Below are 27,628 nucleotides of genomic sequence, written 5' to 3'. Positions count from 1 at the left end.
AAAAAGTATTTGAAAACTACTAATAATAACAACATACTTATTTTTAAAAAAAGAAATTTAAAAAAAGGAAAAAAAAACCTTTTATATTTATAAATTATTTTGTCAGAAGCGCTGTTGTGATTGGCCGATTTCTCTCCAATGCGTCTGACGTCAGATCCAGTCATCCGATCCGTCATCATCAGTTTTGATGCGAAAGGGGAAGTTGGGAGGAACCGAGAGGAAGGTACGAGTCTTTGGGCTTTAAACATTTGTACTGGTATACTAATGTAAGTATTCTGGGCTTTGTATTTGAAGTAAACCATACAGTTGTTCCGGTCTTTCTGCTTTTTAACGGTTTATTTGTGAGAGGTCTCGCTCAGTGTTGTGTGTACACGCAGAGCGCTCGGCCTGTTTTTCTCTTAGCATTAGCACCATTAGCTTACGGGAACCATTTGAACCGGGGCGTCTAAGAAACTGACAGACCCGATAAAGTACGGCTGAGACGGTGGGAACACGATTGTCAATGAGCTTAGTGGCTGTTTACATGTGTGTAATAGAGAAATAGAGAGAGAGAGAGATACAATATCATTAGCACAGTTAGCGTCACAAGCTAACAGGCAGCTCGAGCTTTATTATGACACTAAATACATTTTCCATTTGAATAATTCAGTGATTTTATTTGATCATTCCTCTGAAATCGAAGTTACTTACTGACTCGTACAGTAAACACAATATTAGCCGATCAAAGCCTGCTGCGTTTGTTTTGATGAGCCAGATTATGCTACACGTCAAACAAGTCAAGTTATCATCGAAAATGTTTTCTTTTTTCTTTTGAGTATCTATCAAATCTAAAGTGCAATGTCTATAAATGGCTATTCATCATCGTTTTTTAAGTTAAAAGTGTTTAGAAGCCATCTCAAGTTCTGTCTGATCATGATAGACCTGGGTTTTGCACTGTCACTCTGTCTCATGATTTCTATATTACATAATAAATAAACAGAGTTATATTTATAAGTATATATAGCCTAGAATATTTAGAGTTAGTTAACCAGAGAGGCAAAGGGACTTGGGTCGTGTTTGAATAGCATATTATCATACTTTCCATACACTTTCTGCAGTGTACATACACTTCTTTATGCACAGAAAACCTGAATTTACTATTTTTCGTACTTTGCTATGGAAAACATCTGAAAAATAAGCTGCAAAAAGAATAAATCAAATATTAGATTTTAAGAAATCATAACTATGAGATAAAAACTCTAAAGTATGGCATACGAAGTCAAGATTAATAATCTACTTTTTATCTTATTTTTACTTTTATGTCATAATTATGTATTTTTATCTCAATGCATGATTTATTTATGTTTTCTTATGTGGTGGAATGGGCTTCCACACCATATTGAGTATGTAGTAAGCTTGTATTTCATTCCTAGCGTGGCTTTGTTTGGGGAATGCTTAAAGGACACAAGGCTGGGTTTTGGGGTCAAAGCACAATGGATATTTAAGGCTTAACAAGAGTGGCAGTTCCTGAACAATGTCTGTCATCCATCGTTTAGTCATGTGACCGCATAGGAATGGATGTAATTAATGGAATGACAAACTACACAATAGATGTTCTTTCTATATCAGTGTTACTTAAACTTATAACCAGTCTCATATATTAGGAGGGGTTCAGTCCTGCTCCTGAAGATCTGGGTCTCATCTTACCTTTTTTGAACAATCCCAAAGTCCTAAACAGATTGTTTATTTCAGAATAAGAAAAGTGGCATAGTTACTTATCGTCCACCAATGCACCTCTTGTTATCCTCAGGATGTATTTGGTTAACCAAACAAGAGCTGACTTTACTGCAGTGTTTAGGCCCTCCACGAGCAGGAATAGACACCTCTGATGCACTGCATCACTTAATAGTGTTGTGAATTGAGAAGTGATACTAGATTATTAATGTCTGTTTCCGCAGATCTGGGAGTGAGCGTTTGAGAAGCACCTCTTGACTTCAGCACAGGAGATCGGGGCTCAGGGTCATGGCTGGAAGAGGTGGAGCAACGAGACCTAATGGGCCGAATGGCGGCAACAAAATCTGTCAATTCAAACTAGTGCTTTTGGGAGAATCTGCTGTGGGGAAGTCAAGTCTAGTCCTTCGCTTTGTAAAAGGACAGTTTCACGAGTTTCAGGAAAGCACAATAGGAGGTAAGACTTCCTTTTCGGTGTATAATAATAACCCATATCTGAAGTGATGCTAATTAGTGTTAATTCTGTCAGCTACTAAGTCTTAGTCCTGTGTCAAATGTACTTATTGTATTTAGTCGACCTTTTTGTCCACTAAAGTCTAGGCAAAATTGTCATGCTGCGTAATGGTTAAATTGATAATAGGCTAAAGATTATTTTGTTCAAAATTATAAATCACAATGATTGTTGTCATTTGAGAATTTATTTGTACATCTCATCAGAAGTATTGGTCTCTTATATTAGCACAGATCTAGAGAATGTCAACTCGTACGCATGGTTTATTTTAACTCATCTAGTTTCCTGTTTTTTTTTTATAGGCTATTTGTCATGTTAACACATTCGCTACATTATGAAAACAAAACATTTCTCTCAAATTAACGTGGTGAAATTCCTCATAGTAATTCCAATAATTACATTCATGTTTTTTTATTGATACAACAGCAAAAAAATGACTATTTATTGTCACACAGAGCTGCGTAAGTGCATTTATTCATACAGTTGAGAGATTCATGTTTGGATTTATTACAATAAATCAATGAGAAGGTTTGATAGTCACAGAAACCGGCGCAAGCGGCTCGTGAAGGAACACAGACTGGCTGAGTGACACTTTCATTAAAGCAGAATCTCTCAAACGGAGATCGCTGAACTCCAGCTTACTTGTTTGTCGAGTTTTTCAAATCCTCGGCGGCGGCGCCTCCGCAGTGTTGAGACCGCACATGGTTGCCAGATTGCAAATATTATGTAAAACACAGAGCAGAAAATGTATCCTTTTAAAAGAAAAGCTCTGATTGGGGCATTTCAAATCTTGACATCTGGCAACCGCAAACATGAAAGCTCGTAAAGACTTGTTATAAACAGTCTAATATTTGATCTCCTCCCTATATGTTGCCTTTGGCTTGCTCAGTTGGGGATATTTGGGGGATATTTAATTTAATTTTATCAATCAATAAATTCCACTTGAAACAAACCTTGTTGTATTATTTTAATTTAATACCGTGAAGCTGCTTTGATACAATCTGTATTGTGAAAACGCTATACAAATATACTTGACTTGACTTGACTATAGTCTCATTTAGTCAGAGAATAAGATTGTCAACGAACATTTTTCTTTATAGATTTCGTTAACAAAACGAACACTAATGTTTAGGGCTGTACTGTCCCAGTCGATTAGTCGATTAATTGGTCGATACGTTCTGGTTCGACCAAAATTCTGATTGGTCGATTTTTTGCCGCGTTCATTTCATCAGTTTTGCCGCGTTTATTTCATCAGTTTTGCCGCGCTGAGGCGCGCTCATTTCATCAGGTGGAAAGCACTAACTGCTAATGGGGGTGTTTTCAGAGTACCCTTGTTTCACTGTAACAGTCTGTCTTCAGAACACCCCCCTTGTTTTCACCTTTTTTGGATTAGCCCAACCCAAAAGAGAGCTAACTATAGAAGGTTTGATGCTGAATATTATTAATTGTGAGATCGTTTAATAGTCAGTCCTCTTCTAACATGTCAACAACAAAGAAATCGACAGTGTGGCAGCATTTTGTTAAAATTGATAACAGGAAAAAGGTCGAATGCAAAGTTTGCAAGCAACAGTTTTCCACAGCTCGACGACAAACATGACATATCATCTAAAAGTGGTAAGCTCACTTGTCTGCATTAGCTTGCCCTGTCTGTTTTGAGTAGGCTATATGAACATATCATAATTTGCATATTTCAATGTTTTAGTGTGATAACCTAACTTTTTTATTTTTTATTTGGAGCCTAATGCGCAATTGCGCTGTGCTGTTGGTTGTGTTAGTTTTGAGCCTAGGATGCTTTATTTTTCAGTTATGCACTTTATTTCGTTTCTGCTCTTGATCTGGTTTGTTTAATAAATATTCTTTTTTTATTAAAGTGGACATGCCTTTTGTGTTTATTAAGAGTAAAAGCTTTAAGTTAATAGTCTATTCGTGTCTCAGCTGTGAAGCTGAGCTCATGTTCAGCCTCGCTCGGTGCGAGGACATGAACGGTGAAATGATAGTGTCTGACAGTTATAACTTATAACAAAAATAATTGTCTAAATTATGTTGCATATTCCTCAACAGTTCTTGTGATGATATCACTAGTTGACAACATAGTACTATTTTCGGAAATCATAAGCTATGATATTGCAGGTGCACGTGATGCAACGCTGTCAGAGCCGACAGACTCGAGTGTCAGACTCATTTCAGTGCAAAATAATTAGGTCAAAAACGATTTAATATACTGCAAATAGCCTACTAGTTTTTTATGTTTATTTATAATTCATTTAGGCGGACAACAAGGCTACCAAGTACTGCGCACAGTGCGCATCTAATTCATTTAACGGTTTGTTTTTTTTCTACCGTCATTTTTAGTCGATTTTTAGTCGAAAATTTCAGGACTTCAGTCGACCAAGATTTTCTTTGGTTGAGTACAGCCCTACTAATGTTAATGCACTTACGGATGGGCAGAAGGACTAAAATCTTAGATTACGGTATACTCACACACACACACACACACACACACACACACACACACACACACACACACACACCATGGAATAGCAAAATGCCACCCAGCCCTAATTACAATCAGTCACTAGAGCCCCTTTCACACAGAGATTCCTGAAAATACACGGATAATGTGTCCCGTGATTGTTTGATTTTGGTTCATTCACACTACCAGTGATTTTCCGGAATCTGTGAGTGCGTTTAGTACACACATCCCGTAAAGACACGTGACGTCAGGATGTGATAACTCCTCTTCGTCATTTCTACACGAAGACGAGTGCATACTCCCCAGTAGCGCCACTGGATTTGCCGAGTGGCTCGTTCCCCATACGCTGTAGCATAGGTTGTAGAAAGGCCAGTGCGATGGCACGTGCGTTATCACTACGACACACCTCTTACGGCATTGGTCCTGGCTTTTGTTCACACAGGGCGCGTTCCGGGACTGATCCCGGCAATGTTACTAGGTCCCCATCCCGGCATCGATCCCGGGACGTGTTTGCATTCACACAGAAGGCACTCTAGCAATTTTATGGCAATTTCCCGGGATCAACGCGCTGTGTGAAAGGGGCTTAAATGGCAAGATCTCTAACCCGTGTCTGTCCTCTCTCCACTAGCTGCCTTCTTGACTCAGACAGTATGTTTGGATGACACAACAGTGAAGTTTGAGATCTGGGATACAGCTGGCCAGGAGCGCTATCACAGTCTGGCCCCAATGTATTACAGAGGAGCACAGGCGGCCATAGTGGTGTATGACATTACGAACGAGGTGAGTCCTTGCATGCTCGGTTTACTCTGTAGTTTCAACAAGGAATCGAATTTCTCTACCTCTTTTGAGATTGTACTATAACTCAACACTTCCTCCCATGTCCAAAAAGAGCATTTATTGAAACCAAGCTGCCAAAAACTGGCTCGTTCTAAAATCCTTTCAGCAAACCAGCATGTGAACTGCATGTGATTTCACATGCGAAAAGAGTGTTTACAGAGATACAATAAACATCCCATTTAATGCTACAAGTCAGCGAGAGGATGGAAAATCATTATGAAAAACTAAATTATCACATAATAAGTGGACCCGTCAGGGAGAAATTAAATGTGAAAAACATAAAATGTGTCATGTGACCCCTTGAACCACAAATCAGAGCTCTGAATCCAAAAACTTCTTTACAGAAATGCATGTTTTCTTTTTCTTTCAGGAATCATTTACACGTGCGAAAAACTGGGTGAAAGAGCTTCAAAGACAAGCCAGTCCAAATATTGTAATAGCTTTGGCTGGAAACAAGGCAGACCTTGCCAACAAGAGAGCGTTGGACTTTCAGGTTTGTGATGTTTGAACAGCCAACAGAGGAGCAGACGCTTCCTGTTGGCTTTACAAATGAGATGTGGAACTGTTCACAAACAAATAAACATGCCAGACGCTTACAACTGTCTGTTTAGAGCCTGAAACCATGACTTCTCCTCTTCTTCTTCTTCTTCTTCTTCACAGGATGCACAGTCATATGCAGAGGACAACAGTTTGCTCTTTATGGAAACGTCGGCAAAGACTTCAATGAACGTGAACGAGATTTTCATGGCCATTGGTAAGTTATTATAAACTACTTTAAACTACTACTTTTTGTCTAATACACGCTGCTGTTCAAAAGTTTGGGGTCGGTAAGATTTTCATGTTTTTGAAAGACTTCTGCTCACCATTTCTGCATTTATTTGATCAAAAATACAGTAAAAACAGTGAAATATTATTGTAGTTTAAAACAGCAGTTTTCCATGTGAATATATAGTGAAATGTAATTTATTCCTGTGATAAAAGCTGAATTGTCAGCATCATTACTCCAGTCTTCAGTGTCACATGATCCTTCAGAAAACATTCTGATATGATGATTTGATGCTCAAGAAACAATTATGATTATTATCAATGTTGAAAACTGTTGTGCTGCTGCTTCATATTTTTCTGGAAACATTTTCTCAGGATTATTTGATGAATAGAAAGTTCAAAAGAACAGCATTTATTTGAAATATAATCTTTTGTAACATTATAAATGTCTTTACTGTCACTTTTGAGCAGTTTAATACGTACTTGCTGAGTAAAACTATTAAAAGTAAAACAAATACTGACCCTAAACTTTTGACTCATTGTTTACCTCTGAGTTCAGATAGGTGTGAAATATTTACTTCCATTGTTTCCACAAGTTTAGTTTTCCATGTTTGATTGTGAAAGTGTGCTGTATTGTGAAACATTAATGTTACAGACTACCTTTTTGACTGTGCCATTAAAAGTTAGAGGTACACAAATGTCAACATGAGCCTTGTCTCGCGTTTTGTTCTGCCTCATGTTTAGGGGCGTGAAAATGTCAAATCAATGTGCGTACGATAACAAACCAGCATGCTTCTAATAAATGATTCATTCAAGAATGTTGTTCAAGTTTACTGCAACAATAGCACCGCGAACTTCACATACTTTTGAAAATCGAGTGTTTAGGTGATCCTGATGAGCGCTCATTGTCCCAGTTGTAAACACAACGGCTTTCCTCTTCCATGAGGGGGGTTTGGCCTCACGACGGCTTTGTTTCCAGACAGAACGCGACACGAGTCTCCAGGAAAACTTGTAGAATTCAACCAATCAGACGACAACTTTGAAACTCTCGAAGTCATTTTGTGTGCCTGAAACCTTGTTTATACTTTGGCTTGTCTCCCGCTGACTGCGCGCACACCTCCCCAAACAGACGAGGCATTTATTCATGGGTTTCATCAGGTCCCTTTCCACAGGTGTATAAAATCAAGCACCTAGATTATGAATGCAGACTGCATTGTGCTTGATTAATACACCTGTGGAAAGGGACCTGATGAAATCCATGAATACTTGACGTGCCATTGTACTATACTGTGAAATGACATGGAGCGACTAGGAGTAATTGTCCTCGTCTAAACCATTAGGAATCAGCGATGAGAGGTAGTAAGGTACACACATGTATGTTTAGTTTAGTACACTTCACCAAAACCACACTACAAAAGAATCGTGTAAAGCTGGAAACCTTGAGATTATTACTTGTGACATTAGAACAAAATAAAAATGGATATGAGAACGTAGCCTATACAACTAAAGGAACAAATCTTACATATTTTGTAAACTTTTCATTTAGTTTCGTGAATTTGTTTTTAATAAAACATGGGCCTTTATTTTTGTTTAAAGGGCTTATGTCTACTTTTGTAGGCTCATTTTGTAAATGTAAGCAACTAATTTAGACACACAAACTGGGTGCCGGTGCGGTGAGACGTACATGCTCGGCCAGATTCGGCTCGAAGTCGTTCATCTTCAGATGCGGAGCCGCACGCGGTTACAAAAAAAAGCCGTGCACACCGCCACGCGAAATGGGCCCTTGCACACCGCGGGTGCGTACTAAAGGCACTCGTTACTAAAGATTTTAAGAACTCTGTAAAAACTCAATAGTAACCATCTGTGACAACTACCAACCACCTAGTAACACCATAGCAACCACCAAAAATACCTTAGCAACCGCCCTGAACACCCTAGCAACCGTTTAGAAACGCTCTAGTAGCCACCCAAAATACCCTAGCAACCACCCAGAACACCTTAGCAACTGCCTAGCAACCACCCAGAATACCTTAGCAACTGCCTAGCAACACCATAGTAACCACCTAGTATGCGACGAGTATAAACTCAGCTTTATGCATCAGACAACAGCCTGAGGCTGAGACTAGCATGAGCCCTGCAGTGCCTACCCTAAAATTTGTACCTGGATTTCACTGAGGAAATTGATTGGACATTTTTGAATGCATTTCCATAATATTTCCATTTTCTGTCTTTCCATCTTAGCAAAGAAACTGCCCAAGAACGAGCCCCAACCTGCCGGTGCCAACACGGGACGCAACAGAGGAGTGGATCTGACAGAAACGGCACAGCCCACGAAAGGTCCCTGTTGTAGCACCTAAACGCTGACGCTCCTCACCTCCTAACCAACCGCATCACATCCGCACACGGGGCTCCTCCTTCCAAACCTCGCTCCGTGGATTAGCTAAAGACTCTGTATAGCTGGGTTTCTAATACTTTTTTTTTTACTTTTTATTTTTAAGAAAATATATGTAAATCTGCAGTCTACTGGATGCATGTATCACTACAAAAGCTAAATACACATTTTAACTTAATTCAGCAGGAGAACAAACACGGTTGTGCGCGCGAGAGAGAAATATTGAGTGTTTGTATGCGTTTAGTATATGAAACTGATAACCATATGACCAGGCCCAGGAACAATCTGCAGATGTTTTTCTGCGGTAAAAAAAAGGATTTAAACTTGTTAAATGAAGCTATTGTTATCGGTAACTAAGCGTAATCAAATTAGCCAGCATATTTAATAAACCCCATGAATGCATTACAACTGAGTGGAAATCATCATGCAGATTGTGTGTGTGGGCCTGCGTATGACTCAATGTCGAAGCGGATTAAGAGAGTTTTAAAACTGCTTGTGAAAAACTAGATCCTCCATGAGCAGCCGGTCTAAAGTTGGTTGTGGGTTTTAGTTTGGATGCAGTAGCTTGTTCCAGTTAAGCATTCCTCATATGATAATAACGGGCCTTCAGGAGCATCCATTACCAGTGAGTTGCTGAATTGAGATCGTCTTTAGGGATGAAGAACAAATCAAGGAAGGCAGTCAGTAAAACATGTTCAGCCTGCTGTATAGATTATAATTATTATTATTATTATTATTATTAATTGGGACTGTATTCTCATCTCTCTGTTATGCTTATAACCTTAATGTCAGGCCCATATGGAATCTGTGCATTTTCTGAGGCAGAATCTATTGAGGTCTGAGGATCTGAACATGTTAAAATGTGTTGAACGAAGCTGTGCACGTGATCAACTAACCAAAGTATTTAATGGGGAAATTAACCCTTTCCTCGCCAGCATTTTTTTATCTTTCATGGTCCCCAGAATATTTAGTTGTATTAATATCTGAACATACAATGTAAGGAAAGAACAGAGCCTCTAACTTAACGCATTCTGTTTTTAATCAACGCTTGAATGTGAGTATGTTTCATAAAAAAAAAAGCAACATTTTGAACAAAAACCTGAGGAAAAAAATATGCATTTTTGTCAGACTTCGTCCAGATGATCAAAACACAGATGTAGTAGATCGAGTCCATCAACACCCATAAAGCTTCAGTCGTTTCCTCTTCATGGGTCGACATTTCATTCAGGAACGTGAGGCTGTTTTATGATCGTGATGGATTACAGCAATGCTTCTATCTCTTGTTTCTGCTTCTTCTTCTTCGCCTGTGTTTTGATCAGGAGATTGTGTACTCTTTCAGAAGATGCCTAACAGCGCCCTCTACTGTATTACACTGAAAACATGAATTGCAGGGAAAGAGTTAATGTGTAAAATTATGTGGGCAATTGAATTCCATGTGGGCCTGACAATGATCAATTAAAAAAACACACACAAAAAAAGTGTTTCGAACATTTTCCCTGCAGTTTTTATTGTAATCTTACAGGTAGTCATGAGCAAAATAAACATGTCACACATGTACTCTGAGGACTAAAGGCAAATTTAAATGATATGTGCCGTCGAACAAGACATAAAAGACTCTGTGAGGGCCTTGCTTTCAAAACATGACTTTCTTTAAATGTCTCATGGGCGGAAAGAAACACATTATTTAGATTTGCCTCCCATGACGGACAGTAATTTGCACACTGTACAGCCTCCCATAAATCCTACTTCCAGTTTCTTTTCACAGAGAATCATGTTTAAATGGTGGTCTTTTTAAATGTATGTAGTGTTATTAACAAATGAACTTGACATTTAGTCAGTGGTCTGTCTTGTACCTTCTCTCAAAATGCTCAATGTTTTTATTTCTAAGAACCTATTGAATTGCACAATTTTGAGTTGCGTTTTTATTTCTAGTTATATAATTGTGTCTGTCTGTCGTATCCAAAACGATTTCATCATGGACTACAGAGGACTTTCTAACACTCCTGAAGTACCACTGTAAACTAACTGGCAGACGTTCAGTGATTCGACAGTGAAATGCATTAACACTGAGAGACTGATCGGTTTTTAATGTCCAGGTACTAGTACATTTCCAATAAAGGGGGTGAAATGTAATACATACATGCTGTGAATGTTCCAGTTCTGTAAATGTTTGATGCATATTTGCATATGGAATATAAATGCTGTATGCAGGAACAGGGATTTAATGCTACACTGTTAAAAAAAACCGGTGAAATTTATGGTTAAAAAAACCGCTGCTGTGGTTGCCAGTATTTTACAGTAAAAAATATATGGTGGCAACCTTTTAGTTTTTATGGGACTGAAATTTATGGGCATACATTTAAAAAAAAAAAGAAATGTAAAAAATACGGTGAAATTTACGGTATAAAAACATCAGCTGTGGTTGTCAGTATTTTACCGTAAAAAATATGGTAGCAACCTTTTAGTTTTTACGGGACAACCCTTATATTTCATTAACCGATAAAAGTTATTTAATTTCACAAAAAATATTAAAATCTGCGTTATACCTTTGTGATATAATAAATATATTAACCTTATATGATAACCACCATAATAATACAGGCAGTAAAAAAGTAAACCACATGATGATTCGAAGTTCACCACCATTAGTTTTCCACAGGAACATATTAATATAAAGAAGGTGCACAGTGTCATACACACAAATACACCATCATGGTGACACATAACGGTTGCTTTTTTGAGGTAAAATTATCCAGTTTGAGGAGACGTACATGAAGTTCCCTCATGTTAATAATATAATATTGTGATGAAACATGCACCATCAGCTTTCCCAATGTATGTTTCTTCACAATTTCTGTGGTATTTTGCTGTAGGCCAGTAATTCTGAATCCTGTTAGGGGTGCAGAAATGTCACATTTTAAGTGTTTTAACCCTGTAAAGCCTGACGTATGAAATGTATATATATAAAGGTGTGTGTATATATATATATATATATATATATATATATATATATATATATATATATATATATATATATATATGCAATACAATGATGATTGAGAGATGAACAAATAAACGTTCCTCAAAAGCCTGATGGATCATATTTGATACTCACATTTTAACATGATTTTGTTTTCATAAAAAAAAAAAAAAGATCGAGTTGCTCCAGTAAGAGTTCATCTTGAAGTATTACTAGTATCATAACCTTTGTAATTGCACTAAAAGGCATTTTACTTATTTTCATTTCCCTGAAAAATAGTTATGACCCACTTTTCAAGTAAAACTTAATTTGTTTTTCGGTGTTAAAAGCTTTTTCCTTACCTGCACGTGCTCCTCCTATCCAGCAGAGGGCAGCAGGACTCTTCCCAGATGTGTGCGATGTTCAAGATGTTTTTCTCCTCGAAAAAAACTTTCAGTGTTGAATTTAAACACGGCTTTAAAAGTTTTCCGATGTGAGTCTCTCTGGGAGAGCTCCACTGCCCTCCAGTCAGATTTAATCAGGGCAATTCGGTGTCCAGGTGATGCAAAACACCCAGAGGCCATTGTGGTTTGTGTGAATCAAAATCAAAATCAATATGCATGCAAATTGGACATGGCCCAATTCATCTTCGTCGATCCGCACATTCTGACAAGCAGCCAATCACTGATTCAGAAAACACTGCACAAAACACTCTACACAATGACAATTAAATAAATAAAAGTTTAACTAGCACAGCAATTAATGTGGATTAGTCTTTTCAACACTGTTTACAGGGATACACCTGCTGTGCAACATTATGCTGCATTTTCTCACAAATGTAAGACTGTAATTTCATGTCAGCTATTTAATAAACATCTGACAAATCTATAGCATTAACTTTAATGCATACATTAATGAACTGGATGACTATCACCTCCATCTGTTGAAGAAAATCTTACAAAAGAACCATACTTGACCATTTGGGAGCCATTTTAGGTGTTGTACAATTGAAACTACTTAAAATGAGGAAAATTATCTAAAAATACCAAACAATATGAACAAGGACAGGTAGTTTTTTTCAAAAATGCAGGTAATTTGTGGTATTCTAACATCTCTGATTATTTTTTTTAGAGTAGAAATGCTATTTTCTAAACTAGCGACAGGTGGAATTGTGGGACATGTTTGGTCCCGTGTCTCAACAATCTCTAATATTCGAGGCGGTGCCGCTGGAGCTAATTTATTGTTCCTGTGAAGGTTTTGGACATTGAAACAACAAGGTGACATTGTGGACATCTGAGTTGTTTTCTGCCACGATACGCATCTCCTGTCACCGGCAACCCTGAGATGACACCGTTCTGACAGTCCTATTAAGATGATAACTCTCCTGCTGCATATATTACTGTCACTCCACTCCCCGTTTCATCCGCTTTCAATGAAAGAACCAGGTGAATGTGTCAAACAGAGACGGGATCAGATATATACCTGTAGGACCTGAGACCAGATCTCTGAAGGCTCAGCAGTGATGGGAGTAACCCTTCTGAAAGATGGATTTATTTCATCGAAATGAGAGAAAATGTTTTCCATTATAGTTGATGTCATTCGTGTCATTTTTTTGTTTCTTCCTGGCATCAACTAAATCTTAAATTAAACTATTGAAAACATGTATATAGGAAAAAATTATTTGAAATGTTGCCGTGGCAACTAACTGGAATGAGTTGGAAGCACTAAAATAAATTAAACCTATATTAGTAATAATAATAATAATAGTAATAATTACAAAAGCACATAACAAAATGACGAAAATAAAATTAAAATAGCTATTAAAAATATGATTAAAAACTATAATAGTGTATAAATAATACAAAATAAGATATGGTGATTCTTCTGTTTTATTCAGGTTATTCGGACAGAATCGACTGCAAATAACAAAATAAATAACAACAAATATTTTAATTTACAATATAATATGTCAATTTACAGTTAGGCCCAAATCAGACTATTGCAGGTATATGAATGTAATTGCATAACAATGCTACACTCCTACAGCTTTCATACATCTCTGTGACAGTGATGAGTCGCTCATGAACGTTGGTCATAATTGATCTTTGGATGCATTATAATGGCTTCCTAATTCGTAATATTATCAAAGATTGCGTATGTGGATGTGTTCGGAGGAATTAACTATTGAAAAAATGATATTTTATCTCAGCTCAAATGAATGAAATTACTTAAAGATTAATTCACTTTGCTGCATGAAATTCAAAGTGTCGCTGTGTTCCATTCTGTTCTTGTTGAACAATTCTGTGTGTGTTACTCCGAATAAAAAAAGTTGTTGTACGTCTTTATCAAAATGCAATTATGTAATAATCCATCCCTTTTTGGCTGATGTCACCAAGCTTTTCCTAACTTCTCCCAACCAACTTCTCGACTGCATTCTGGTTCCTCATAACCTCATAAATCAAGTTCTATTCTGTTTTCTCTTCAATCAGAGATGCATCAGATTTTGGAGGTAAACTGTGTTGAAGATGTCAAAAGCAGTGCACAGGACTGAAACAGCCTTCAATAAGATGTCATGTCATGTAATCCTATAAATTGCAAATCTAATCATGCATGCATTTGTAATTTCCCAAAATAGGTCCTGATCTGCTTGGAAACAGCAGTCCTCTGAACCAAAAACACTGTTGCCGTCATGAATAAAGCCCTAGCAACAGTTGCCGTGTAAAACTGCAGACAGTGTGAATCACTCACATCACGCCTGTAAAAACACACTTTATCTCCTATGGGAATGAGCTGGAAACATCTGAAGCCATTTGGGCTTTTCTTTCCTTGACCCAAGAGATGTCCTCCTAACGATCGATTTTATGTTTCTCCCTCCATATTCCTTAATCCACCCTTAAGGCAAACATTATAAAGTTTTTATGGAAAACATTAAGAAGTTGAGGGTTTTTTCCCCCAACTGAAGGCCTTAAAGAAATAGCTCACCCTCGATGTCGTTTGGACAGCGTATTATTTCATACTTTTTCAGTGAAACACAAAAGAAAGTAAGTTCTAACGGGTTTGGAACGACACAAAGATGAGAGAATTTGGAGTGAACTACACCTTTAAGTGCACTCGCTCTTCCAGGGCTCTGAGTTTGGGTTATTTAGCAAATGCATTTTTGATGACCTTCCCTCCTTTTCAAAGAAACGCTCTGGTGTAATTACACAGAAAGCTGCCAGTGGGAACTCTGGAGGTTAACCATAGCTTAAACAGAACATGGTATAATTTCTGTCACAGCTTTAGTGCTGGAGCCGCAGGCGGCAGTAAACCCTCGCTGAGTTACTCTTAACTTTAGGACAGGTTTTATAGTACTCGAACTTATTATCCGTATAACTCTTAAGGGTGCGCTGTGTACCAGTGATCGAGCATAAGGCATCCAGACTAGAAAGAATATTAAAAAAGGTATGTGCAAATGGACATTAACACAATTAGCAGCAAACGGCTCAATGGCACCAACATTGCTAATTAATCTAGAATTAATCATGCATTGTTCCATTATGTTCTGTTTTCATGCATTGTTCCATTATGCTCATGCATTTTCATGCATTGTTCCATTATGTTCCAGTTTCATGCATTGTTCCATTATGTTCCATTTTCATGCATTGTTCCATTATGTTCCATTTTAATGCATTGTTCCATTCTGAATTAATGACTGATTAACTGATTAAGTGCATGAAATCGGAACAGACCTTGTGAAATTTTCAGAATTTTGAAATTAATCAGTCAAGATTAATAAAAAAATTCCAGAATGGAACAATACATGAAAACGGAACAAAACAAAACAATGCATGAAATTGGAACAGACCTTGTGAAACTGGGAAAGTTCCTGATAAACTGAGACATCTGGTCACCCTAAATATCTATTAAAAAATATTCCAGATCCCTAATCGACATCCAATCGGTCGCCAGGGCGTTTTTCACTGGAAAATAGTGTCAGTGATTGGTTAGAACAGTAAAAGCACACCTCTACTCCTCAACAACAACAGCACGATATGAGATATCATTCACGTTCATAGCAATTTGAGCACAAGTCACAGGTCTAAATGCAATCCTTAGGACTAGAGGCTTGTTCAAATCCCAAAGTATAAGCAACAGTAATGGTGATATTTGACACTGAATAATAGGAATGACCCTCTTCCAAGCTCACAGCCGCTGCTCCACATGTGAACTGACCTTGAGTCACTGTCATAAATTACTCTATTTTTCTTGCTTAAAAGCAGACTTCAGCTCCGTTATTAAGACCTGTAATTGGGCATACAGGTACACCACTGATGTTATCCATCATCTCGAGTGCTTCAATGTTTCAAACAGTGGCTAAAATCTAAGAGAGCCCTGTTGATTTGAGCCATAAAATTGCAGGCAGAAGATGTGTTTTTCGCTCGATGCATCATGCCGTCTTCGCTCTTTCTCCGCACGGCTGCAGGGATGAAGACAGGCCCGGCGTACTTAGCAGGATCCGCTATAAACCTGCAGGAATGAAGAGAACTTGCTCCTCTTGGACTTGAATGCTAATTACTGCATTTGTCATGATCAGGAATCAAAGCGACGCACAGGCGACCGGAGCGCTTGAGTTTTCCTCGCTCGTCCTCCGAGGATCGTCATGTTCCATTAGTCTTCTTTAGATCTCCCCGCAGGCACTTGAAGAGAAGTGCGAGGCTTCAAGTGCTGAGTAAAGTGTTATACGGTGTGCTGGGAGGGTATGAAAAATGGATTTCTGGAAATATATCCAGCACGTGAATGACGTCCCAACACACACAATGCCTTCTCAAAACATCTCGTCATTCAAATGCATTATGAACGCTTTCAAAATACCGTTTGCGGAGAAATGAAATTGCCATTTGAAACAAACATGGATCGAAATTACAACAACCACAACCATTTTTAAAACCTTTTCAGAGAGTCTGACAGCGTTATTAAAGGAATAGTTCACCAAGAAATTAACATTCTGTTATCTTTTACTCATCCTTGCATTGATGAACCTCATTATTTTGTGAAACATAAATGTAAGTCTCAAAACCCTACATAGGCAACTGGCTTCTAAGGCTGCATCACAACCGAAATTAAACACATTTTTAACCTACATATGCATCATACAAATCGTGAAGTGCATGGGAGACCCAACTCACATTTGAGGGGAAATCATCAGTAGATCCAGTCTTTTCCTCACACAAAACCATTGCATGGCTTCAGAAGACTTTAAAGGGGTGGTATAATGGCCTTTTCACAAGATGTAAAATAAGTCTCTGATGTCCCCAGAGTGTGTGTGTGAAGTTTTAGCTCAAAATACCCCACAGATATTTGTATATAGCATGTTAAAATTGTCACTTTTTGAGAGTGAGCAAAAACGCACCGTTTTGTGTGTGTTCCTTTAAATGCAAATGAGCTGCTGCTCCCGGCACAGGGGGCGGAGCTTCAAGAACTCGTGTTCTTTTACCTCACACACACATGCACTGAACATTTCAAAAACTTTTAGCCTTTTATGTTCAAACCGGAGTCAGACAATGATGGAGAGACTCAAGAAGAAGTGACAACATGTAGAAGCAACAGGACATTTCTGAATGGTTAGTTGATGAATTTATGAAGCTGATGTGTAGTTATCATCTAGTCATTGATTAGCATATTCTGTCATGATAATCTATAAATCGTGTTCTGGGGGTGGGGTTTATGTAAATTTTAGGGTTGGTGATGTCACTAACCTCTAGGGAGGAATGTGGTGTAGTCTCTACCAGCCGTTTGTTGTAGTCCTTAAAAAACGATTTCTTTAAAAGCAAATATCTCCCTTTGCTTTGAACTTTGAGTGTCGTAACTTTGCAGATGTTGTTTATGCTCAAACAGCAACATTACACACTAACTAAAGTTAGAAAAGTCTAATCATCATAATCAACCACCCCTTTAACGTCATGTGGACTGCTATATAGTGCTTGCCATGCATAAGCTTTCAATATAAGTAAAAGAGCAGTTTGGAATGACAAGTTTGATTATGTTAAATGACGACAGAATTGTAAATCAGGAGAACGGATGCATTAACATGTGAAGAAGTCAAAACCTGAATTTTTTTCCAGAGATGCTCTAAAAAACTCAACAAAATAAAAAAGCTGGATGATTGGAATCTGATTTGGCTTCATGTTCGGATAAAATACACCCTGTCTCCTGTCAGGGAACTGACCTTCCTCTGCAACAGAACACATCGACTCCTACATGCAGATGTTCACCATTATCGTTTGAGAGACAGCTCGACAAAGCCAAGCATTTCACTCTCCGCAAGCATTACTGTTTGTTCATCAGACCGCTGGACCGCCACACCTGTCGCTTTTCCACACGGATCAAGCCACAGCACGGATTTATGGAGGAAAGTTCACGAGAAAGCCGTCTTATGAGCTTTTGACAAATGTGACTCATACAGGAATGTCAGAAAGTGAAATTGATGGCAGCGGTATTTCATAACGCACACAGAACCTCCTGGAAACCAGCGCTTGTTTTAAAAACACCGTTTATATTGGCTTTTAATAGGCACTTTTGTTTTGTTCTTAAAAACGGTAAATTGTAGATTTGCTGATTAGTGACTGCAAGTATGACTCACTTTTACCGTCTCGTGGACCAAAACAAGCAAAGTCGAGATAATTTGTGTGCATGCATGTTTCTCTCTCAACACAGTCCATTAAAGCAATAGTTCACCCTCCAAATGATCAATTTGTCATACGTACTCGCTCTCAGGTCATTGAAATGTCTGAGCTTTGTTTCTTCATTCCATCACTGTTGACGTTTAACGGCAAACGTCATTGGTTCTCAAGTGTCACATGCTTGCAAATTTGAAAATGCTTTGAATTTTCAACTTTTATGATACTTTTAAGTTTGTTTGGCCATTTAAGCTGCTTCATATTTTTGTCGAAACTGTCGTAGATTTTTTTTTTTTCGTGAGTAAAAAGTTGCATAGAACAGCATTAATTTGAAACAGAAACTTCTGCAACATTGTAAATGTATTTACTGTTCATTTTGATTAATGTAATGCATCCTTGCTAAATAAAAGTATTAATTTACATTTTTTGAAAATTAGTGTGTGTGTGTGTGTGTGTGTGTGTGTTGGGATATGTGGTTTACACGGACAACACGCCGGACATTTCACCTGGGCTCCCCGGACCTAAGGGTAATACGGGGACTATGCCAAGGTCCTCATAAATCAAAGAGTGTAACTGCATTTGTTAGTGTCTGAACAACATAAATTCTCTTTTTCTTTGAAAGTCCTTATTTACCACTTGACCTGATTTTGAGTGTATGCCAGTGTATAGAACAGCGACCCCACAGCTGGGTTTTATATTGCAGTTTCATACACATTTCTGATACACACGGTGCATTTTGGCGGGCCGTCTTGTGATTGGCTGGTTTGCGCACGTGGGCGGTAACAAACAGAAGTCGACGGGAAGCTCCGCCCACAGCACATGGCCCAGCTGTCGCTAATTAAATACCTAATGGACCACACCTCGGAAGTGTCAGCTCGACGTCGTTGGGTTTACTGGATTAAATACATACAGGTAATAATTATATTTATACATATAGTTGCATTTTTGCATGAAGTGTTTCCTATTTGCAAGAAATTGTAACTTGTAACTTACAATTACTGTAAAATGCTATATATTTACCACAATATTAGCTGAGCTAGCTTGAGTGGCTATCAACATGTCCTGCTCATTAAGCCTCGGGCTAAAGAGGTGGAGGACATCAGGTAGAGATGAGGACAGAAGTAACATTGCGAGCAGGTCAAATTTGGTAGTTTTGTTTTTAAAATGAAAGCTAGCTAGGTTAAGTTCAGCTGTGGCTACCGCATGGCTTAATGAGCAGGGCGAAGCTAGTTAAAGCCTTAACTTTTACTACAGACATTGTGTTTGTTTTATAGAATTAAATATTTTCTTAGTAGCCCAACATTATTTTGTTTAAATATGAAGTTGCAGTGACACAGGAAGGCTGTGATATCATTAATATGAGTACTTTCAGGCCATTAAATAAATGTAATGTGTTTATGATGTTCTGTTAGTGTACTAAACCTGTAAGATAAATTAATTGGTACCATAGTAACCAACCACAATGATCAATATACAAAACATGCTGTGTGTAGAGTGTTATTTAAAAAAAAAAAAAGTTAAAAACAGTGTTTTTATATTCTTGACTTTATTTAACTAACTTTGTGAAATTGTTAGTTCTCATATAAGAAATGCTTTAACCATAGAACATTTCACATACCAAAACACTGTACATTTTCCATCAAGCTTCAGGTGGAACATGATTTTTATAGCTTTTGTTAGCACCACCTAACCAGCACACCATAGATGATACTGACCATTACAGAATGTAAGAACAAAAACAATGAAGTCATCAAATGCTGTGTTCATCAGAGTGTAGTTTTCATAATCCACGGTCTACAATATATATATATATTTTTTTTTTTTATACAGGGCCTTGATGATGAAATGTCTCCAAAGATGTGTTGTACCACAAATCCCCCATCCACAACTGATGATACTGAAGAGGTATGTCCTCACAAAAGATAGATTTTTATTAATGTCTTGCACTTGATTGTTAATATCAGAAAAGTTGTCAGTGAGTTTTAAAGCAAGGTTTTCCTCTGTCTTTCTGTCAACACTAGAATGGTTTCTTTTTTTATTCAGATGTCAAATGTCCTCTCTAGTGTCACGCTCCCAGGACTTTCTCTTTATTGTCCTTTGTCTCTGTTTGATCTTCTACAGCTGACCACTGAGAGCAAGTGCACCCATACAGCCGTCAGCCACCCGAATCAGACTAGTCCAGAGCTCGGCCCACTCACCAAGGTTGGAGAGGTAAATTAAATTTGATGTACAACTTATTTGTGGCAAAATGTTAAATATGCCAACCTATTTCAATATATGTGTGTGTGTGTGTGTAGTCACCTGAGTAGAACATGCTTTATGTGGACAGTCGCCTGAGTAGAACATGCTTTATGTGGACAATGGAATGGAAGGACAGTCAGTATAATATCTGAGTGTATGTGTGTGTGTGTGTGTGTGTGTAGTCACCTGAGTAGAACATGCTTTATGTGGACAGTCGCCTGAGTAGAACATGCTTTATGTGGACAATGGAATGGAAGGACAGTCAGTATAATATCTGAGTGTATGTGTGTGTGTGTGTGTGTGTAGTCACCTGAGTAGAACATGCTTTATGTGGACAGGCGCCTGAGTAGAACATGCTTTATGTGGACAATGGAATGGAAGGACAGTCAGTATAATATCTGAGTGTATGTGTGTGTGTGTGTAGTCGCCTGAGTAGAACATGCTTTATGTGGACAATGGAATGGAAGGACATTGTCTAAACATGCTTTTTCAAGCTTCAGTCAGTATAATATCTGAGTGTATGTGTATCAAACACTGAACCCCACCCAAACATGACTTGGGAGGTCCATACAGTTTAGAGGGTCCCGTCCCCAGAGGCATCACTTTGGTTTTTAAGAACACTTGGACTGCCTGCATTGGATCTGTATGTTGGTTTAATGTGAATGCTAAGTTGTTTGGTTACATGTAATGGAAAGGCACCCATTCAACAGCACTGACGAAAATTCATGACAAGATGTCATTTAAAAGAATCATAGCAAATCTAAGAACTATAAAAGGACTAACACCTCACTCCATGTAAAAGCTTAGTCAATTATTCTAGAAGTGCAATCATTCTACGAAGTTGGCTGACAATAGATAAACAACAAAGTAATCAAATGCTGTATTCATCAGTGTAGTTTTCATAGTCTACAGACTGTAGTCATGTGGCCTGTTCAGTGACTAAAGAACCGTTTCAGAGACTACATGTTTTCCACAAAACACTCACTGAAATACAGCCATGATATCTTTTCACTGAATGCTACACAGGGAACATCTTGTCTTCAAGATATTTATTATAATTGATCTTTTTTTGTTGTTTATTCTTTTTTACAGGGCCTTGATGATGAAATGTCTCCAAAGATGTGTTGTACCACAAATCCCCCATCCACAACTGATGATACTGAAGAGGTATGTCCTCACAAAAGATAGATTTTTATTAATGTCTTGCACTTGATTGTTAATATCAAAGAAGTTGTCAGTGAGTTTTAAAGCAAGGTTTTCCTGTGTCTTTCTGTCAACACTAGAATGGTTTTTTTTTTTTTATTCAGATGTCAAATGTCCTCTCTAGTGTCACGTTCCCAGGACTTTCTCTTTATTGTCCTTTGTCTCTGTTTCATCTTCTACAGCTGACCAATGAGAGCAAGTGCAGCCATACAGCCGTCAGCCACCCGAATCAGACTAGTCCAGAGCTCAGCCCACTCACCAAGGTTGGAGAGGTAAATTAAATCTCATGTACAACTTATTTGTGGCAAAATGTTAAATCTGCCAACCTATTTCAATATATATGTGTATGTGTGTGTGTGTGTGTGTGTGTGTAGTCACCTGAGTAGAACATGCTTTATGTGGACAATGGAATGGAAGGACATTGTCTAAACATGCTTTTTCAAGCTTCAGTCAGTATAATATCTGAGTGTGTGTATCTAACACTGAACCCCACCCAAACATGACTTGGGAGGTCCATACAGTTTAGAGGGTCCCGTCCCCAGAGGCGTCACTTTGGTTTTTAAGACTGCCTGCATTGGATCTGTATGTTGGTTTAATGTGAATGCTAAGTTGTTTGGTTACATGTAATGGATAGGCACCCTATTAGTTATACTGGGCTACATGAAGTCAGCTCCAGGCACTGAGGCTAACCACAAATTCTCCATCTACAATTTAAAAATATGAAGAAGGTATATCTTCATATAGGATATGCTTTAAATAAGCTGCATTCAAACATTCAAAGGAAAAAACAAAAACTCAGATAATATCTACAAGGGCTAATTTCTGCACAAACCTTCAATTTCAATCTCATCCAGTGACTTCCCCTGCATGCTGGAAAGGTTTCCTTTCTCCATTGACAAAAGGAGTTTGGAAATCTTAGCCAGTTGTGTTGTGGGAACTGGTAATCTGTAGAAGTCGCGGTGAACACAAATGTGTTCATCAGTGTAGTTTTCTTAGTCCACGGTCTACAATATTTTTTGTTTGTTTTTTCCTTTTTACAGGGCCTTGATGATGAAATGTCTCCAAAGATGTGTTGTACCACAAATCCCCCATCCACAACTGATGATACTGAAGAGGTATGTCCTCACAAAAGATAGATTTTTATTAATATCTTGCACTTGATTGTTAATATCAGAAAAGTTGTCAGTGAGTTTTAAAGCAAGGTTTTCCTCTGTCTTTCTGTCAACACTAGAATGGTTTCTTTTTTTATTCAGATGTCAAATGTCCTCTCTAGTATCACGCTCCCAGGACTTTCTCTTTATTGTCCTTTGTCTCTGTTTGATCTTCTACAGCTGACCACTGAGAGCAAGTGCACCCATACAGCCGTCAGCCACCCGAATCAGACTAGTCCAGAGCTCGGCCCACTCACCAAGGTTGGAGAGGTAAATTAAATTTGATGTACAACTTATTTGTGGCAAAATGTTAAATCTGTCAACCTATTTCAATATATGTGTATGTGTGTGTGTGTGTAGTCACCTGAGTAGAACATGCTTTATGTGGACAGTCGCCTGAGTAGAACATGCTTTATGTGGACAATGGAATGGAAGGACAGTCAGTATAATATCTGAGTGTATGTGTATGTGTGTGTGTGTGTGTAGTCACCTGAGTAGAACATGCTTTGTGTGTGTAGTCACCTGAGTAGAACATGCTTTATGTGGACAATGGAATGGAAGGACAGTCAGTATAATATCTGAGTGTATGTGTATCTAACACTGAACCCCACCCAAATATGACTTGGGAGGTCCATACAGTTTAGAGGGTCCCGTCCCCAGAGGCGTCACTTTGGTTTTTAAGAACACTTGGACTGCCTGCATTGGATCTGTATGTTGGTTAAATGTGAATTCTAAGATGTTTGGTTACATGTAATGGATAGGCACCCTATTAGTTATACTGGGCTACAAGAAGTCAGCTCCTGGCACTGAGGCTAACTACATATTCCCCATCTACAATTTAAAAATATGAAGAAGGTATATCTTCATATAGGATATGCTTTAAATAAGCTGCATATAAATAAGATACGCTATAAATAACAAAATGCAATAAAAGGGTAATCATATGTATGAGGTAAATTAAATGTCACATTGGTATTGGATTTAAAATGATTGGATATCGACATGTAAATATGAAATATCTTTCTGTCCAAACTATGTGGCGTAAATATAAAATATCTTTGTCCAAACTATGTGGCATAAATAAATACTACAATTAAATTTTTCGCCAACAGTGTCAAAAACACCGCCTTGTGTGCGCAACAGTATCCTCCTTGGACAAGTGTGTTCGTTGTGTGGGACCCGTATCTTCCTTCAAGTGGCTTGGCTATCGATGCACAGGTTAGATATTTAGTGAATTAGTATAGAGTGTAATGTGTTGTGCTCTAACCACTTAAATAGACCTGCAGTGTTAACATTATTTTACTCAAATGTGTTCCAGTTTGTTCAGGGGTCTGGCATAAATCCTGCCTCAAGCAAATTAAAAGAGATGACTTTAACAGCACAGCACAGGTGAGTATCTACTAAGTGAGTGTTGAACTTGAACTGGCTATAAGATTCAATCACCATGTCAAATAATTTGCTTTCTCACCAATTCAGGCGCAGCAGTCTCCTAAGGCTTCTGAGGATGAACTGCTGTCAGATCAGGACAAAATTCCACATCCAGAATTGGACCAAATATCATCTGATGATGCTGAGGACATGTCTGACAAGGAATACATACCTGATTCAGAGTCAGAATATGCTTTGTCACTACTTGCCAGTAGAAGAACTGAATGTGGCATTTGTGCCATAAATGTCTTCCTGTTTGCAAGACCAACGTCAATGAGCCACTACAGAGGACATGATTGTTTGCATGTTCATGCAAGCCAGTGTGGAGCAAAGCACCCTGAGTACCTTAGGTCAACGCAACTCAGGAAACATGTTGCCACACTCTCACAAGTCCTTAATTTAAAACACAATGAACTTGATCAGGTTGCAGATTTCCTGGGTCACGACATCCGTGTTCACCGCGACTTCTACAGATTACCAGTTCCCACAACACAACTGGCTAAGATTTCCAAACTCCTTTTGTCAATGGAGAAAGGAAACCTTTCCAGCATGCAGGGGAAGTCACTGGATGAGATTGAAATTGAAGGTTTGTACAGAAATTAGCCCTTGTAGATATTATCTGAGTTTTTGTTTTTTCCTTTGAATGTTAATTTATAATCATCTAGACTTGGCGTAGTCAGCATCCCTTTCCAAGAAAAAAAAAAAATCACCTTTCATGTCCAAGTATGAGTCGAGGACTACTATTCAGAAATATAAACTTAAGTCTACAGTATGGCTGGACAGTAATTCAAAATTATGTTTGTGTAGGTGCAGTCGAATTACTTTAAATATGAACCTAATATCAGATTGTGTAATCATTTATCTTATGTGCTCATGGACCACATTAAACATAAACGCAGGTATAATAGCTCAAAACTACTCAAGTAAAAATAGTTACTTTGCAAAAAGTGGCAAGTACAAAACCAAGTACTATCTTTTCCTTATTTGATGTGGCTATTTCAACCACAGATTTTTATGTCCAGCTATTTATGAGAGTTTTACCAGAGCTGTAAACCATTTGAGTAAATGTAATTAGTAACAGTACAACTACAAAGTAGCCAAAAAGTTATGCAATTACAAATTACATTTTGCATGGCACCTAACTTTTTCTGCAGCAGTTTGTTTTTGCTATAAAGAAGTGATATTTCCATCTAAGTGGCATTGACTGAACTATATCTTGTGCGTTTTGCCCTTACTCACCCAAACTTGTCAACAAGTCTACTTTACATGAATGCGAGTGCATTAGTAGGTGCTAAATCGCAGACGTTTGATTTAGATGAAGTCAGGACTGCAGCCAGTGATGAGTCCAAAACCAGCACATCCAGTGCAAGTAGACTTTGACTATTTAATTTGACTTAACATAATTTTTTTTTATCCACCATATTGACAAGGCCTTTTTGAAGGATATTGGTTTACGTGTGGCCTTTTTGTGCACTTGAGCTTAACTGAGACTTGAGAGTTTGTAGACGTTTAAATAGATAGTTCACCCAAAAATGAAAATTGTCATAATTTACTCACCCTCAGGTTGTTCCAAACTTGTCTTTGTTCTGCTGTACTAGTCAATGGCTGGCAAGATCTGCTTGGTTAAAAATATATAAAATATCTATCTATGTGTACAGCAGAACAAAGAAATACAGGTTTGGAACAACTTGAGGTTGACTACATGAAGACAGAATTTTCATTTTTGGGTGAACAATCCCTTTAAGAGGCTGTTGTGTCGACCCTGATTTATTAGACTATTGAGGTGTTCAGTTTTATTTAGATTTTAGAAAATAAACATGACTTCTCATTTTACAAATCAATTGTTTCTTATTTTCACCTGCCTGTCTCAGGTGTCAAGGACTAGTGCATCTTTGAGCCTAGATTTAGTAGAAGTAAAATACTAAAGTATTGTTAATCACTTTTACTCGTATTGGTAACTTGTAATAGAGTAATTTATGCTGCAAGGTATCTGTCTTTTTACTCAAGTATGGTTTTCAAGTACTCTTTACACCTCTGAGTTTTACTAATGCCATTTTCCAGATGAGATTGCGTTAAGTGATGCTGAAGACAGTGGGAGCGAATCTGATGACAGCAACACAGATCTCACCGCATCAGAGCTTGGAACTGTGGAGCCTATGGTTTCTGACTCTACAACCACAGAGCAAGACCATGACATGGGAGACTTTGGTATGTTAACTCAATTCATAGTCACTGCTGATAAAATGTATATTTTCCTGTGACAAAAGTAACTTGTTAAATTGTTTTCAACAGGATCAGTGTCATTTGTGTCGTCCACAGTAAGTGAGAGTGTACCTCCCTCTGAAGGTAAGATTCAGATTCAAGACGTTTATTGTCTATGCACAGAAGAAACACAGTGGTTTATACCCTACAATGAGATTCTTATTTTGCCCAACTCCCTTAAAGGGATACTTCACCATTTTTTCATATTAAACTGTTATTCCCTTAACTAAGATGAGTTGATGCATACCTCTCTCATCTCAGTGCGTGCACTCAATCGCTCTGGCGCGCGGCGACAGTTTGATAGCACTTAGCTTAGCCCAGATCATTCATTAGGGACCAAACAGAAATGAAGCTAGAAGCGACCAAACACCTCCACGTTTTCCCTATTTAAATACAGTTACACGACCAAGTATGGTGACACAAAATAAAACGTGGCGCTTTTCTAAGCGGGTAAAAAGGATAACTGTAGTGTATGGCGGAATAGCACTGGGAGCACTTCGACTAGGTGTAAAAAGCAGAGCCGGACAGTAACGGAGTACATTTACTTGAGTACAGTACTTAAGTACAATTTTGAGGGATCTGTACTTTACTCGAGTATCATTTTTGGGGAGTACTTATGACTTTACTCAAGTACATTTGAGAGGCAAATATTGTACTCTTTACTCCACTACATTTCTATCCATAACCGTGAGTACCCGTTACTTCTAAAAAAGAAAAAGAAAAATCTCGGAAACCCTCAATTTGTTGTTTCCCTCTCAAACGTGATTGGATTGTGCAGGCGCCACTGATTGGGACAGCCTATCAGCAATCACCTTCAGCTTTCCGCCAAAGGTCAACTCCATGGTCAGATTTAGATAAGAGACGAAACCATGGATGAAACAATGGATGAAGACGCAGCAGGTCCGTCCCGGGAATGTGCCAACCCGTGGCCCCACCTCGCCAGACTATTTCAATTTTCTGAACAAGTTAATGATAGTTTTCGCTTCAAGTGTTTGCTGTGTTTACCAATGTAAGCACTGTGGCAGTAGTAATGCAATATT

At 38.1% G+C, this 27,628-nt stretch overlaps 2 protein-coding genes across 3 annotated transcripts in view; both read left to right on the top strand.

Moving 5' to 3' along the window:
* Nucleotides 1-109: 109 nt before the first annotated feature.
* rab5ab (RAB5A, member RAS oncogene family, b) lies at nucleotides 110-10,825 on the top strand. 2 transcript variants are annotated; one of them, XM_082150150.1, is made up of 6 exons: nucleotides 110-223; nucleotides 1,938-2,167; nucleotides 5,323-5,474; nucleotides 5,902-6,024; nucleotides 6,192-6,285; nucleotides 8,538-10,825. In XM_082150150.1, exons 2-6 carry the CDS (start codon nucleotides 2,002-2,004, stop codon nucleotides 8,651-8,653), a joined length of 651 nt encoding a protein of 216 aa, XP_082006276.1. In that variant the 5' UTR covers nucleotides 110-223; nucleotides 1,938-2,001; the 3' UTR covers nucleotides 8,654-10,825. The 2 variants fall into 2 exon arrangements, with proteins under 2 accessions (XP_082006276.1, XP_082006275.1); XM_082150149.1 differs by having other exon boundaries at nucleotides 162-266.
* A 9,335-nt stretch (nucleotides 10,826-20,160) lies between these two features.
* The window catches only part of LOC309484366 (uncharacterized protein), a gene marked incomplete at its 5' end in the record, with an annotated part of 167,226 nt that continues 159,758 nt past the window's right edge, over nucleotides 20,161-27,628 (top strand). The window contains 10 exons of the mRNA XM_082150589.1: nucleotides 20,161-20,208; nucleotides 20,425-20,514; nucleotides 21,637-21,711; nucleotides 21,930-22,019; nucleotides 23,001-23,168; nucleotides 24,011-24,116; nucleotides 24,217-24,287; nucleotides 24,375-24,912; nucleotides 26,388-26,534; nucleotides 26,619-26,672. Coding sequence (XP_082006715.1) covers nucleotides 20,161-20,208; nucleotides 20,425-20,514; nucleotides 21,637-21,711; nucleotides 21,930-22,019; nucleotides 23,001-23,168; nucleotides 24,011-24,116; nucleotides 24,217-24,287; nucleotides 24,375-24,912; nucleotides 26,388-26,534; nucleotides 26,619-26,672 — 1,387 coding nt within the window. The remainder of the gene's footprint in view (nucleotides 20,209-20,424; nucleotides 20,515-21,636; nucleotides 21,712-21,929; nucleotides 22,020-23,000; nucleotides 23,169-24,010; nucleotides 24,117-24,216; nucleotides 24,288-24,374; nucleotides 24,913-26,387; nucleotides 26,535-26,618; nucleotides 26,673-27,628) is intronic.

Source organism: Leuciscus leuciscus, assembly GCF_965113295.1.
Source record: "Leuciscus leuciscus genome assembly, chromosome: 20".
Classification (NCBI taxonomy): Eukaryota; Metazoa; Chordata; class Actinopteri; order Cypriniformes; family Leuciscidae; genus Leuciscus; species Leuciscus leuciscus.
Note: the sequence above shows the minus strand (reverse complement) of the source record. Positions and strands in the feature narration are given on the sequence as shown.

What these genes read in the sequence shown, in the direction of transcription:
- rab5ab (XM_082150150.1), top strand. Translation starts at nt 2,002, where the DNA reads ATGGCTGGAAGAGGTGGAGCAACGAGACCTAATGGGCCGAATGGCGGC. An exon ending in TCAGGAAAGCACAATAGGAG is followed by an intron (nt 2,168 to 5,322) that starts GTAAGACTTCCT and finishes TCTCTCCACTAG; the next exon opens with CTGCCTTCTTGACTCAGACA. An exon ending in CGAGATTTTCATGGCCATTG is followed by an intron (nt 6,286 to 8,537) that starts GTAAGTTATTAT and finishes TTTCCATCTTAG; the next exon opens with CAAAGAAACTGCCCAAGAAC.